Source organism: Rhinichthys klamathensis, unplaced genomic scaffold, assembly GCF_029890125.1.
Source record: "Rhinichthys klamathensis goyatoka isolate OS25496 unplaced genomic scaffold, OSU_Roscu_1.1 h1tg000041l_1, whole genome shotgun sequence".
Classification (NCBI taxonomy): Eukaryota; Metazoa; Chordata; class Actinopteri; order Cypriniformes; family Leuciscidae; genus Rhinichthys; species Rhinichthys klamathensis.
Genome location: NW_026606588.1, coordinates 220,001 through 235,000, shown reverse-complemented (window position 1 = coordinate 235,000; position 15,000 = coordinate 220,001). Strand labels below are relative to the sequence as shown.

Here is a 15,000-nt window from a genome sequence, read left to right as displayed (position 1 = left end):
TCACTCACTCACTCACTCACTCACTCACTCACTCTCTCTCACACACAAACACTCACTCTCGCTCTCACTCTCGCAAACACTCTCACACTCACTCACACACACACTCGCTCTCACACACTCTCTCTCACTCACTCACACACACACTCTCGCTCTCACTCTCGCACACATTCTCACTCACTCACACACACTCACTCTCACTCTCGCACACACTCTCTCTCACTCACTCACACACACACTCTCGCTCACACTCTCTCTCACTCACACACACACACACTCACTCTCGCACACACTCTCACTCGCTCACTCTCACACACACACGCGCTCACTCTCGCACACACACACTCGCGCACACACTCGCGAACACACTCTCACTCGCTCTCACTCTCGCACACACTCTCGCTCACACTCTCGCTCACACTCTCGCTCACACTCTCGCTCACACTCTCGCGCACACTCTCGCGCACACTCTCGCGCACACTCTCGCGCACACTCTCGCTCACACTCTCGCTCACACTCTCGCGCACACTCTCGCGCACACTCTCGCGCACACTCTCGCTCACTCACACACTCTCGCTCACACTCTCTCTCACTCACACACACACACACTCACTCTCGCACACACTCTCACTCGCTCACTCTCACACACTCTCTCGCGCACACACTCGCGCACACACTCGCGAACACACTCTCACTCGCTCTCACTCTCGCACACACTCTCACTCGCTCTCACTCTCGCACACACTCTCGCTCACACTCTCGCTCACTCTCGCTCACACTCTCGCTCACACTCTCGCAAACACTCTCGCGCACACTCTCGCGCACACTCTCGCGCACACTCTCGCGCACACTCTCGCGCACACTCTCGCGCACACTCTCGCGCACACTCTCGCGCACACTCTCGCGCACACTCTCGCGCACTCTCGCGCACTCTCGCGCACACTCTCGCGCACAGTCTCGCGCACACTCTCGCTCACACTCTCGCTCACACTCTCGCTCACACTCTCGCTCTCACTCTCGCACACACTCTCTCTCACTCACTCACACTCTCGCACACACTCTCGCAAACACTCTCGCTCACACTCTCGCTCACACTCTCGCTCACACTCTCGCGCACACTCTCGCGCACACTCTCGCGCACACTCTCGCGCACACTCTCGCGCACACTCTCGCGCACACTCTCGCGCACACTCTCGCGCACACTCTCGCGCACAGTCTCGCGCACACTCTCGCTCACACTCTCGCTCACACTCTCGCGCACACTCTCGCGCACACTCTCGCGCACACTCTCGCGCACACTCTCGCGCACACTCTCGCGCACACTCTCGCGCACAGTCTCGCGCACACTCTCGCTCACACTCTCGCTCACACTCTCGCTCACACTCTCGCTCTCACTCTCGCACACACTCTCTCTCACTCACTCACACTCTCGCACACACTCTCGCTCACACTCTCGCTCACACTCTCGCTCACACTCTCGCTCACACTCTCGCTCACACTCTCGCTCACACTCTCGCTCACACTCTCGCTCACACTCTCGCTCACACTCTCGCTCACACTCTCGCTCACACTCTCGCTCACACTCTCGCTCACACACTCGCTCACACACTCGCTCTCACTCTCGCACACACTCTCTCTCACTCACTCACACTCTCGCACACACTCTCTCTCACTCACTCACACACACACACTCACTCACTCACTCACTCACTCACTCACTCTCTCTCACACACAAACACTCACTCTCGCTCTCACTCTCGCAAACACTCTCACACTCACTCACACACACACTCGCTCTCACACACTCTCTCTCACTCACTCACACACACACTCTCGCTCTCACTCTCGCACACATTCTCACTCACTCACACACACTCACTCTCACTCTCGCACACACTCTCTCTCACTCACTCACACACACACTCTCGCTCACACTCTCTCTCACTCACACACACACACACTCACTCTCGCACACACTCTCACTCGCTCACTCTCACACACACACGCGCTCACTCTCGCACACACACACTCGCGCACACACTCGCGAACACACTCTCACTCGCTCTCACTCTCGCACACACTCTCGCTCACACTCTCGCTCACACTCTCGCTCACACTCTCGCTCACACTCTCGCTCACACTCTCGCTCACACTCTCGCTCACACTCTCGCGCACACTCTCGCGCACACTCTCGCGCACACTCTCGCGCACACTCTCGCTCACACTCTCGCGCACACTCTCGCGCACACTCTCGCTCACTCACACACTCTCGCTCACACTCTCTCTCACTCACACACACACACACTCACTCTCGCACACACTCTCACTCGCTCACTCTCACACACTCTCTCGCGCACACACTCGCGCACACACTCGCGAACACACTCTCACTCGCTCTCACTCTCGCACACACTCTCACTCGCTCTCACTCTCGCACACACTCTCGCTCACACTCTCGCTCACTCTCGCTCACTCTCACACACTCTCTCGCGCACACACTCGCGCACACACTCGCGCACACACTCGCGCACACACTCTCACTCGCTCTCACTCTCGCACACACTCTCACTCGCTCTCACTCTCGCTCACACTCTCGCTCACACTCTCGCTCACACTCTCGCTCACACTCTCGCTCACACTCTCGCTCACACTCTCGCGCACACTCTCGCGCACACTCTCGCGCACACTCTCGCGCACACTCTCGCGCACACTCTCGCGCACACTCTCGCGCACACTCTCGCGCACACTCTCGCGCACACTCTCGCGCACACTCTCGCGCACACTCTCGCGCACACTCTCGCGCACACTCTCGCTCACACTCGCTCACACTCTCGCTCACACTCTCGCTCACACTCTCGCTCACACTCTCGCTCACACTCTCGCTCACACTCTCGCTCACACTCTCGCTCACACTCTCGCTCACACTCTCGCTCACACTCTCGCTCACACTCTCGCTCACTCTCGCGCACACTCTCGCTCACACTCTCGCTCACACTCTCGCTCACACTCTCGCTCACACTCTCGCTCACACTCTCGCGCACACTCTCGCGCACACTCTCGCGCACACTCTCGCGCACACTCTCGCGCACACTCTCGCGCACACTCTCGCGCACACTCTCGCGCACACTCTCGCGCACAGTCTCGCGCACACTCTCGCTCACACTCTCGCTCACACTCTCGCTCACACTCTCGCTCACACTCTCGCTCACACTCTCGCTCACACTCTCGCTCACACTCTCGCTCACACTCTCGCTCACACTCTCGCTCACACTCTCGCTCACACTCTCGCTCACACTCTCGCTCACACTCTCGCTCACACTCTCGCTCACACTCTCGCTCACACTCTCGCTCACACTCTCGCTCACACTCTCGCTCACACTCTCGCTCACACTCTCGCTCACTCTCGCGCACACTCTCGCTCACACTCTCGCTCACACTCTCACTCTCTCACTCACTCTCACTCTCTCACTCTCTCACTCACACACACACACACACACACTCGCTCTCACTCTCGCACACACTCTCTCTCTCTCACTCACACACACTCGCGCACACACTCTCACTCACACTCACTCACACACACACACTCACTCTCTCTCTCTCTCTCTCTCTCACTCACTCACACACACACACACTCTCTCTCTCTCTCACTCACTCACACACACACACACTCACTCTCGCTCACACTCTCACTCTCTCACTCTCTCGCGCACACACTCGCACTCTCTCTCACTCTCACTCACTCTCGCACACACTCTCTCACTCGCTCACTCTCTCTCACTCTCACTCACTCACACACACACTCGCCTCACTCTCGCACACACTCTCTCTCACTCACACTCTGTCCACTCTCGCTCACTCTCGTTTGCTCACTCTCTCTCAACTCACACACACTCACACAAACTCTCACTCTCAACTCACACACACTCACACAAACTCTCGCTCTCTCACTCTCACTCACTCTCTCTCAACCACTCTCAACTTACACACACTCTCGCTCGCTCACTCTCGCTCGCTCACTCTCACTCGCTCACTCTCGGTCGCTCACGCTCGCTCTCTCACCGTCTGTCTGCAGTGGTCCTGCCAGCATCGGTTCATCCTCTTCAGGAAGGACAGGCTGTCCAGCGATTCTGTGCGACTCTGTTAAGGTCTGCTTTCTCCTCTACTGATGATCTACGACCAGTGCTCGGAGTGGGGCGGTACTCACCGGTACGTAGTACCAGCACTTCTACATTATACTCTTAAGCGTACCTGCACTTTTTCTTGTGTACCGCTACTTCTCGCATGTAGCCGGTACTCTACTGACAGAAAAAGCGTGACGGCCGTTTAACCCCTTATTTACACTGCACACATCTGCGGCGCGTTACGGCTGCGAAGCGGCTACCGGAGCTGATCGCGGCCACCGCACGCGCGAATGTTTTCGCCATGCATGTTAATCAATGACTGCATTTACGCGTGAGCAGCAGTGAAGCGGGGGTTCGGCGCCGAGTCTATTTTTGTTGTGCTCACGCTCATTTAAACTGAAAGCACACTTTTGATGGAGAAAATAAATATGATTTCACACAAAAAGTGCCCAAAATGCACAGAATTTTTCGTGTCTAGTGTGCTTTAACAAGAACTGGAGTATGCTACGTCAGAAAAGAAAATGAAGACTCAAAAAATTAAATTATAAAATAAAAATATTTATACAAGATTTAGCCATTTAAACTTGTCTTAATTATTCAGTTTGGGTAAAACTATATGTTTTATAAATAAATAAACTAGTCAGAATATAAGCTTTTCTTTTAGGTTATGTAATAGCCTACACAGACAGGTAGCCTACATGCCCAAATCAAACCCAAGTGTACTTTTTTTTTTTTTTATGTTTGCTGTCTTGTAAACATATCGAAGTATGACTGAAAAGACGATATCAGAGCTGTTTTCTTGGTTGTTTTCTTGCAATTGTTGTATACCTCCCATCTTAACAAACTTCAAGAATCAAGTTTATTAATGACCAACTTCTAAAAAGAGAATGTTTCTTTGTAAAGAAATGTCCGCACACACGCACGCACACGAATTTTTAAAATACATTTATGTTGTTAATAAATAACAATAAATTGTTGTTGTACCAGAAATATTTTTCAATGTAGAAATTTCAAATGTCATGATTTGCCAATGCAAGAGAGTACCGGCACCTTTTCCCCCACTTCAAGCACTGTCTACGACACACACACACACACGCTGACGGAGCAAAGCAAGCGTTATCTGTGAAGCACAGCTGGCAAACACACACACACACTGATGAAGGATATTCCCTGAACTGATGGATCTGAGCTCGAACGTGGTCTTCACACACTTGACGAAGCTGCTTGTATAACATGGGCGACACTTTATACGAGCACAGATTCTCCACGGCCTGCGGAGACAAAAACACACACACACACACACACGTGGGTCATTACATAAACACAGCTGGACACCTGTTCACACTTTACTGTACCATTACTGATTTATAAAAGTTTTCATGTTTCTGAAAGAGTCTCTTCTGCTCACGAATAAACCCAGCTTTGGTGAGCAGAAGAGACACTTATAGAAACGTTATGAAATATTAATGATTCTAAACTTTTGACCGATAGTGTGTAATATAGTAAAAATCAGCATTGGAGTGAATATGAAACAGTGTGACTTGACAGCTGGCCGTCACATGTTTATGAACTGAGCGGCGCTCGGGCCAGTAGCCGGTCAGCGCTGCATCGGCACGCAAGATTAAACCCTGATCATTTAATTATCCAAGCGCAAGAAGATAATTAAATGTATTATTATTAAATACTAAACTGAGCTCTTTCACGTCTTCTTGCACTTGAGCGGACACAGTCAGTTCTGTGAACATAAACAGTAAACGCGTGTGTATCAGTGTATTAGATCAGTGCATTCGCTCTTAAAGAGACGGCAGCCTAATATTCCTGATGCTGTCTGTGTCTTTAATGTTCATCAAACGACAAAAAAATCTCTCACTGCTTTTGACTGAATAACTTTAATAATGATTCATTAATAAGAATGTTTAATTTAATGTTTAACAAAAGTTTTCTGTGATTCTTCCTCTTGTAAAGTCATGCAGTGTGAACACACACACACACACACACACACCTGGTAGAGTTCCTCCAGGTTATACTGGATGGAGGTGCTGTTCTGAATCGCTCCCACAGCATCTCTCAGCTTCAGCCACGTGTCCTCAGTGTAGCTGTCAGTCAACTTCGGTCTGTCTGTGAACACACACACAGAAACACACACACAACCACACACACACACACAAAAGAAGAAAAAACACACAAAAGAAGAAAACACACACACACACAGAAACGTACAGAACAAAAAAAAACACCCACCCCCACACACACCATCCTGTTTAATATATAGTTTGATTTGAGTGGTGTCTGACAGATATGAGCAGACTTCATGCGACTGTCACTGACACACAGATCATCAGCTCGGGAACTAGTTCTAGTGGAGTGAAACTCACCTTTAAAGTTCTTTATGATCAGTTTCTTAGACGCTCCTGCTTTGGCTGGTTTGGTGAGTCCATTAAAGTTTGATTTCTGATTGTGCTGGATGTCTTCTGCCATCATTTGATCTCGGTTAATATCATTCACACATGAAATATAATAAACGCAGAGAGTGACTCGATCTCTGTTAGCTGTTAGCTATCAAAACACACAGCCAAACTAGAACCTGAGCCATGGAAGCGGCTCCAAACCCTCGTGGAGTGAGTTCGGCTTCTGCTGTGGATCGACACGACACACGCCTACACACACATGAGCAGATATTCATCAGATAATAATCATATTTACTCCATATTCACTCTGACTGATCCGCGCCGCGGCGAGCTGCATAACAAGATGGCAAACAAACAGCGAATCTGCCGCTGGAGAATCTGCAGACAGACAAACACACGCCTCGCTTCAGAGAAACTTCTACAGAATAAAACAGAGATTTAAATAATGAAATTAAATAAAACTCGAAACCATTACTTTACGTCATAATTTGTACTTTTATGTCACAATTTTGACTTTTTTTATCCCATAACGTTGACCTTTTAGGTTATACATGTATGACTTAGTATGTGATCGTTTGCATTTTTTATTTCATAATTATGACTTTTAAGTCACAATTTCGACTTTTTACGTCATAATAACAAGCTCAACTGACTGAAATATTATTATTGTTGACAAACTTTAAAACAGTAGTTAGTCTTCATATGTTCTCTTCATCTAAACCTTTTAATTACATATCAGAATCGTGTTATAATAAACCACACTTTGACGTGCCAGTTAAATCGAGAAATACCCGATCTTTAATGTTGCTTAACTGAGGTAGTTTATGAATATTTCCATTTGTGGAAAGTGCAGAATGGACTCCAAAACTGCGTGTTCACTGGTGTAAACAGGAAGTGCTGCCGTGACGTCAGCGGGTCCTGCAGTGAAGCCCAGCACGCGCGCAAAGGGATGTGAGTTGATTTGGGTAAATAAATAAAAAAATGTTATTTCAATGAAGTCGCTTGTATAATATAGTGTTTATAACGCATATATACACGTAATAACGGGCTCAAATAATCTGTAAATCTGTAAATGAGTTAGCCGCTGCGCTTGATCGAAGGTGTCTCACACACTAGTGTTTCACAGCGCCCTGCATACTTCACTTCTGGATTCCCCGCGGACTGGATGGCCTCTGTGTCCTGCAAGTGTGTCGTAGAGTGTGTTTACTGTAGACAGCAGCATTTCTGCTGAATGTGTCACTAGGCGACATTATAAACACTGAGTGAGTGAGTGAGTGTGTGAGCGCTCTTGTTTCAGCTGCACTGGGTCAGAGGTCAGAGGTCAGGATGGCGCACATCACACTCAATCAGTACCTGCAGCAGGTGAGTCCGTGCACTGCCGTGGGAAGGGTCACTGGAGCTCCTCTTCTGCTATAATGTGTGTGTGTGTGTGTGTTCTGGAAGGTTCTGGAGGCCATAGACAACAGAGACGGGCCGTTCTGTGCAGAGATGCTGTCCTTCAAACACCCGCATGTGGCTAACCCTCGCCTGCAGGTGAGTGTGTGTGTGTGTGTGTGTGTGAAGCTCACAGATGCATGATTACTAACGTGTGTGTGTGTGTCACAGCTGTCCAGTCCGGAGGAGAAGTGTCAGCAGCTGCTGGAGCCGCCGTACGACGAGATGGTGGCCGCTCACCTCAGGTGCGATTCTTCATCGTGTGTGTGTGTGTTCACTGTGTGTGTGTGTGTGTGTGTGTTCACACTCACAGGCGTCTCGTCTCTTCCTCTGCAGGTGCACGTTTGCTGTGTCCAATCATGACTTTGTGGAGGCCTACAAATGCCAGACGGTTGTGGTTCAATATCCTTTACTCAGGATGCTCTAGCGTAACGCAGTCGCTGTGTGTGTGGAGAGTGTGTGTGTTTGACCTTAACGCAGATGAACATCATTTCTGAGGGCGTTTCAGGCTCATAAAGAGGAGAACTGGTGAGACGTGGCTCATGGAATTATGTTGTAAAAAAAAAGAAAAAGTTTTACAGTCTATGGTTGATACCCGGGCCAAAATTGACCCGGAAAGGTGCTATAATTTAATTTAATTTAAAGGAACACTCCGACTTTTTGGGACTTTAGCCTATTCACCTTATCCCCCAGAGTTAGATAAGTCCATACATACCTTTTTCATCTCCGTGCGTGCTATAAGTCTGTTTGACGCACCCACCGCTAGCCTAGCTAAGCACAAAGACTGGATGTAAATGGTTGCAGCTAGCATACTAATCCAAATAAGTGACAAAATAACGCAAATATAGAATACAGTTCCCAGTATTTATACGGTTAAAATATGTCTGTGTCTCATGTGACTTTGTTTTTTGTACACTCTGTGACTATACAAATCACAACATGTAAATAGGAAAATGTTTGCGTTATTTTGTCACTTATTTGGATTAGTATGCTAGCTGCAACCATTTACATCCAGTCTTTGTGCTAAGCTAGGCTAGCGGTGGGTGCGTCAAACAGACTTATAGCACGCATGGAGATGAAAAAGGTATGTATGGACTTATCTAACTCTGGGGGATAAGGTGAATAGGCTAAAGTCCCAAAAAGTCGGAGTGTTCCTTTAAATGGTTATATCTGCAAAAAAATTATGTAAATTTTTTTTTTAAAGAAATTGTGTATTTTGATCATCTTAATCCATTTGCAAAGTTTTTTTCCTGTACTAAAATTTATGTATTTTTTTTTAGAAATTTGTATGTACCAGATCTGGGTCAAAACACACCGGAATGAAATGTGAGCACCATAAACACTGTCACAGTCACTGATGATCCTGTGCTTTCAGGGCTCTGCCGATCATGTTTGCCGTGACCCTCGACCTCAGGATATTTGCCAATAATGTGAGTGGAACTCATTCATCTGTGGATCTGCAACGGATGCAGCGTCTTACGGCGTGTGTGCGTGCGTGTGTGTGTGCGTGTGTGTGTGTGTGTGTGTGTGTGTGTGTGTGCAGGCGGAGCAGCAGCTGCAGGGGAAGGGGAAGGGGAACGTTGGAGACATGCTGGAGAAAGCAGCCGATCAGTTGATGAGCTGCTTTAGAGTCTGTGCCAACGACAAGTGAGTTATTACATTAATAACACATTACAGAAGTAGTCTTAACAGGACAGAATTATGAAAGTATATTACAGTATTAATATTATAACAGCAGCAGCAGATCTATTCCACCTAATCAAACATATCAGCATTGTCGTATCCATTACCATGCCAAATGGGATTATGAAAGCATTATTAATATCTGTACTGCCAGTTTTGATGAGTCCCTGATGAATAAAGGTTTTACTTTTTGGAAAAAAAAACACTTTTGAACAGTAGGGTGTAATGAATGCTAAACAATAAAAAATAATTTGTTTCTACCACTTATTTATACACGTTATCAAAACAACATGTTTGTGTTGCATAAAACAAACTGAGCGAGCGATGAACTTTCACACCTGTGGTCAATCAGCTGTTGCATTGACTCATCTGAACACTAGAGGACTGTATAGAGCACTGTATAGATCACTGTATATACTATATAGAGCACTGTATAGAGCACTGTATAGATCACTGTATATACTGTATAGAGCACTGTATAGAGCACTGTATATACTGTATAGAGCACTGTATAGATCACTGTATATACTGTATAGAGCACTGTATACAGCACTGTATAGATCACTGTATAGATCACTGTATATACTGTATAGAGCACTGTATAGAGCACTGTATAGATCACTGTATATACTGTATAGAGCACTGTATAGAGCACTGTATAGAGCACTGTATAGATCACTGTATATACTGTATAGAGCACTGTATAGATCACTGTATAGATCACTGTATATACTGTATAGAGCACTGTATACAGCACTGTATAGATCACTGTATAGATCACTGTATATACTGTATAGAGCACTGTATAGAGCACTGTATAGAGCACTGTATAGATCACTGTATATACTGTATAGAGCACTGTATAGATCACTGTATAGATCACTGTATATACTGTATAGAGCACTGTATAGAGCACTGTATAGACACTATAGAGCACTGTATAGACACTATAGAGCACTGTATAGAGCACTGTATAGAGCACTGTATAGAGCACTGTATAGAGCACTGTATAGAGCACTGTATATACTGTATAGAGCACTGTATACAGCACTGTATAGACACTATAGCGCACTGTATAGAGCACTGTATAGAGCACTGTATAGAGCACTGTATAGATCACTGTATAGATCACTGTATAGAGCACTGTATAGAGCACTGTATAGATCACTGTATAGATCACTGTATAGAGCACTGTATACAGCACTGTATAGATCACTGTATAGAGCACCGTATAGAGCACCGTATAGAGCACTGTATAGAGCACCGTATAGAGCACTGTATAGAGCACTGTATAGAGCACTGTATAGAGCACTGTATAGAGCACTGCATATACTGTATACAGCACTGTATAGAGCACTGTATAGATCACTGTATATACTGTATAGAGCACTGTATAGAGCACTGTATAGACACTATAGAGCACTGTATAGAGCACTGTATAGAGCACTGTATAGAGCACTGTATAGCACACTGTATAGCGCACTGTATAGATACTATAGAGCACTGTATAGAGCACTCTATAGAGCACTGTATAGACACTATAGAGCACTGTATAGAGCACTGTATAGACACTATAGAGCACTGTATAGCGCACTGTATAGAGCACTATATAGAGCACACTGTATAGAGCACTGTATAGAGCACTGTATAGAGGACTGTATAGAGGACTGTATAGAGGACTGTATAGAGGACTGTATAGAGGACTGTATAGAGGACTGTATAGAGGACTGTATAGACTGTATAGAGGACTGTATAGAGCACTGTATAGCGCACTGTATAGATACTATAGAGCACTGTATAGAGCACTGTATAGGCACTATAGAGCACTGTATAGAGCACTGTATAGAGCACTGTATAGAGCACTGTATAGACACTATAGAGCACTGTATAGATCACTGTATAGAGCACTATATAGAGCACTGTATAGAGCACTGTATAGACACTATAGAGCACTGTATAGAGCACTGTATAGAGCACTGTATAGATCACTGTATAGAGCACTGTATAGAGCACTGTATAGACACTATAGAGCACTGTATAGATCAGTGTATAGAGCACTGTATAGAGCACTGTATAGAGCACTGTATAGAGCACTGTATAGAGCACCGTATAGAGCACCGTATAGAGCACCGTATAGAGCACCGTATAGATCTCAATACAGTGCGCTATAGAGCACTGTATAGAGCACTGTATAGAGCACTTTATAGATCACTGTATAGATCACTGTATAGATCACTGTATAGAGCACTGTATAGAGCACTGTATAGATCACTGTATAGAGCACTGTATAGATCACTGTATGGACACTATAGAGCACTGTATAGAGCACTGTATAGAGCACTGTATAGATCACTGTATAGATCACTGTATAGATCACTGTATAGAGCACTGTATAGAGCACTGTATACATCACTGTATAGAGCACTGTATAGACACTATAGAGCACTGTATAGATCACTGTATGGACACTATAGAGCACTGTATAGAGCACTGTATAGACACTATAGAGCACTGTATAGAGCACTGTATAGATCACTGTATAGACACTATAGAGCACTGTATAGAGCACTGTATAGACACTATAGAGTACTGTATAGACACTATAGAGCACTGTATAGACACTAAAGATCACTGTATAGAGCACTGTATAGATCACTGTATAGACACTATAGAGCACTGTATAGATCACTGTATAGAGCACTGTATAGAGCACTGTATAGATCACTGTATAGACACTATAGAGCACTGTATAGAGCACTTTATAGAGCACTGTATAGATCACTGTATAGATCACTGTATAGATCACTGTATAGAGCACTGTATACATCACTGTATAGAGCACTGTATAGACACTATAGAGCACTGTATAGATCACTGTATGGACACTATAGAGCACTGTATAGATCACTGTATAGATCACTGTATAGATCACTGTATAGATCACTGTACAGAGCACTGTATACAGCACCGTATAGATCACTGTATAGAGCACTGTATAGATCACTGTATAGATCACTGTATAGATCACTGTATAGAGCACTGTATAGAGCACTGTATAGAGCACTGTATAGAGCACTGTATATACTGTATAGAGCACTGTATAGAGCACTGTATAGAGCACTGTATAGAGCACTGCATTTACTGTATACAGCACTGTATAGAGCACTGTATAGATCACTGTATATACTGTATAGAGCACTGTATAGACACTATAGAGCACTGTATAGAGCACTGTATAGAGCACTGTATAGAGCACTGTATAGCGCACTGTATAGCGCACTGTATAGCGCACTGTATAGATACTATAGAGCACTGTATAGAGCACTCTATAGAGCACTGTATAGAGCACTGTATAGACACTATAGAGCACTGTATAGACACTATAGATCACTGTATAGATCACTGTATAGCGCACTGTATAGAGCACTATATAGAGCACACTGTATAGAGCACTGTATAGAGCACTGTATAGAGCACTGTATAGAGGACTGTATAGAGGACTGTATAGAGGACTGTATAGAGGACTGTATAGAGGACTGTATAGAGGACTGTATAGAGGACTGTATAGAGGACTGTATAGCGCACTGTATAGATACTATAGAGCACTGTATAGAGCACTGTATAGACACTATAGAGCACTGTATAGAGCACTGTATAGACACTATAGAGCACTGTATAGATCACTGTATAGAGCACTATATAGAGCACTGTATAGAGCACTGTATAGATCACTGTATAGAGCACTGTATAGACACTATAGAGCACTGTATAGAGCACTGTATAGATCACTGTATAGAGCACTGTATAGAGCACTATAGAGCACTGTATAGAGCACTGTATAGAGCACTGTATAGAGCACTGTATAGAGCACTGTATAGAGCACTGTATAGAGCACTGTATAGAGCACCGTATAGAGCACCGTATAGATCTCTATACAGTGCGCTATAGAGCACTGTATAGAGCACTGTATAGAGCACTTTATAGATCACTGTATAGAGCACTGTATAGAGCACTGTATAGAGCACTGTATAGATCACTGTATAGAGCACTGTATAGACACTATAGAGCACTGTATAGATCACTGTATGGACACTATAGAGCACTGTATAGAGCACTGTATAGAGCACTGTATAGAGCACTGTATAGAGCACTGTATAGAGCACTTTATAGATCACTGTATAGATCACTGTATAGAGCACTGTATAGAGCACTGTATACATCACTGTATAGAGCACTGTATAGACACTATAGAGCACTGTATAGATCACTGTATGGACACTATAGAGCACTGTATAGATCACTGTATAGAGCACTGTATAGACACTATAGAGCACTGTATAGAGCACTGTATAGATCACTGTATAGACACTATAGAGCACTGTATAGAGCACTGTATAGACACTATAGAGTACTGTATAGACACTAGAGCACTGTATAGACACTAAAGATCACTGTATAGAGCACTGTATAGACACTATAGAGCACTGTATAGAGCACTGTATAGAGCACTGTATAGATCACTGTATAGACACTATAGAGCACTGTACAGATCACTGTATAGACACTATAGAGCACTGTATAGACACTATAGAGCACTGTATAGATCACTGTATAGACACTATAGAGCACTGTATAGATCACTGTATAGACACTATAGAGCACTGTATAGATCACTGTATAGAGCACTGTATAGACACTATAGTATAGACACTATAGAGCACTGTATAGACACTATAGAGCACTGTATATAGCACTGTATAAACACTATAGCACTGTATAGACACTATAGAGCACTGTATAGACACTATAGAGCACTGTATAGACACTATAGAGCACTGTATAAACACTATAGAGCACTGTAAACACTATAGAGCACTGTATAGACACTATAGAGCACTGTAAACACTATACTATAGAAGTACTATAGAACTAAAGGCATGTGGCGTGTGCTTGTGTTTGTTTCAGTCGCACTGGGATCGATGACTCGAAGAGATGGGGAATGTTGTTTCTGATCAATCAGCTCTTCAAGATCTATTTCAAAGTAAGAGTCCAGAGTTTTTATTAATATTCTGGTAACACTTTACAATAAGGTTTAACATGAACTAATGAAAAACACTTCTACAGCATTTATTAATCATAGTTAATGTAAATCTCAACATTTACTAATACATTATTAAAATCAAAAGTTGTCTGTGTTTTTATTAACTAATATGAACAAAGATTAATAAATACTGTAACAAATGTATTGCTCATTGTTAGTTGATGCATAACTAATATTAACTAATGGGGCGAGTAATTACTATTTAGTTTTAATGTACTTTTATTTCAGTTATTATTTGTTTCTAGTAAGTAAT

At 44.7% G+C, this 15,000-nt stretch overlaps 2 protein-coding genes across 3 annotated transcripts in view; one reads left to right on the top strand and one right to left on the bottom strand.

The window, feature by feature from the left end:
• The window catches only part of cul4a (cullin 4A), a 24,656-nt gene extending 17,735 nt beyond the window's left edge, over positions 1-6,921 (bottom strand). The window contains exons 1-4 of the mRNA XM_056246964.1: positions 6,497-6,921; positions 6,124-6,239; positions 5,289-5,392; positions 4,060-4,129 (exon numbers count right to left, since the gene is read on the bottom strand). Of these exons, the coding sequence (XP_056102939.1) occupies positions 4,060-4,129; positions 5,289-5,392; positions 6,124-6,239; positions 6,497-6,602 (396 nt within the window). The 5' untranslated portion in view covers positions 6,603-6,921. The remainder of the gene's footprint in view (positions 1-4,059; positions 4,130-5,288; positions 5,393-6,123; positions 6,240-6,496) is intronic.
• Positions 6,922-7,426: 505 nt separating this feature from the next.
• The window catches only part of pcid2 (PCI domain containing 2), an 11,037-nt gene continuing 3,463 nt past the window's right edge, over positions 7,427-15,000 (top strand). Inside the window, exons 1-9 of one of the 2 annotated variants that reach the window (XM_056246977.1) lie at positions 7,427-7,494; positions 7,827-7,891; positions 7,973-8,062; positions 8,135-8,208; positions 8,300-8,367; positions 8,452-8,491; positions 9,339-9,393; positions 9,507-9,610; positions 14,612-14,687. In XM_056246977.1, coding sequence (XP_056102952.1) covers positions 7,856-7,891; positions 7,973-8,062; positions 8,135-8,208; positions 8,300-8,367; positions 8,452-8,491; positions 9,339-9,393; positions 9,507-9,610; positions 14,612-14,687 — 543 coding nt within the window. In that variant the 5' untranslated portion in view covers positions 7,427-7,494; positions 7,827-7,855. Of the gene's footprint in view, positions 7,495-7,730; positions 7,892-7,972; positions 8,063-8,134; positions 8,209-8,299; positions 8,368-8,451; positions 8,492-9,338; positions 9,394-9,506; positions 9,611-14,611; positions 14,688-15,000 lie in introns of those variants that run through there. The other variant, XM_056246976.1, reaches the window with a different exon arrangement.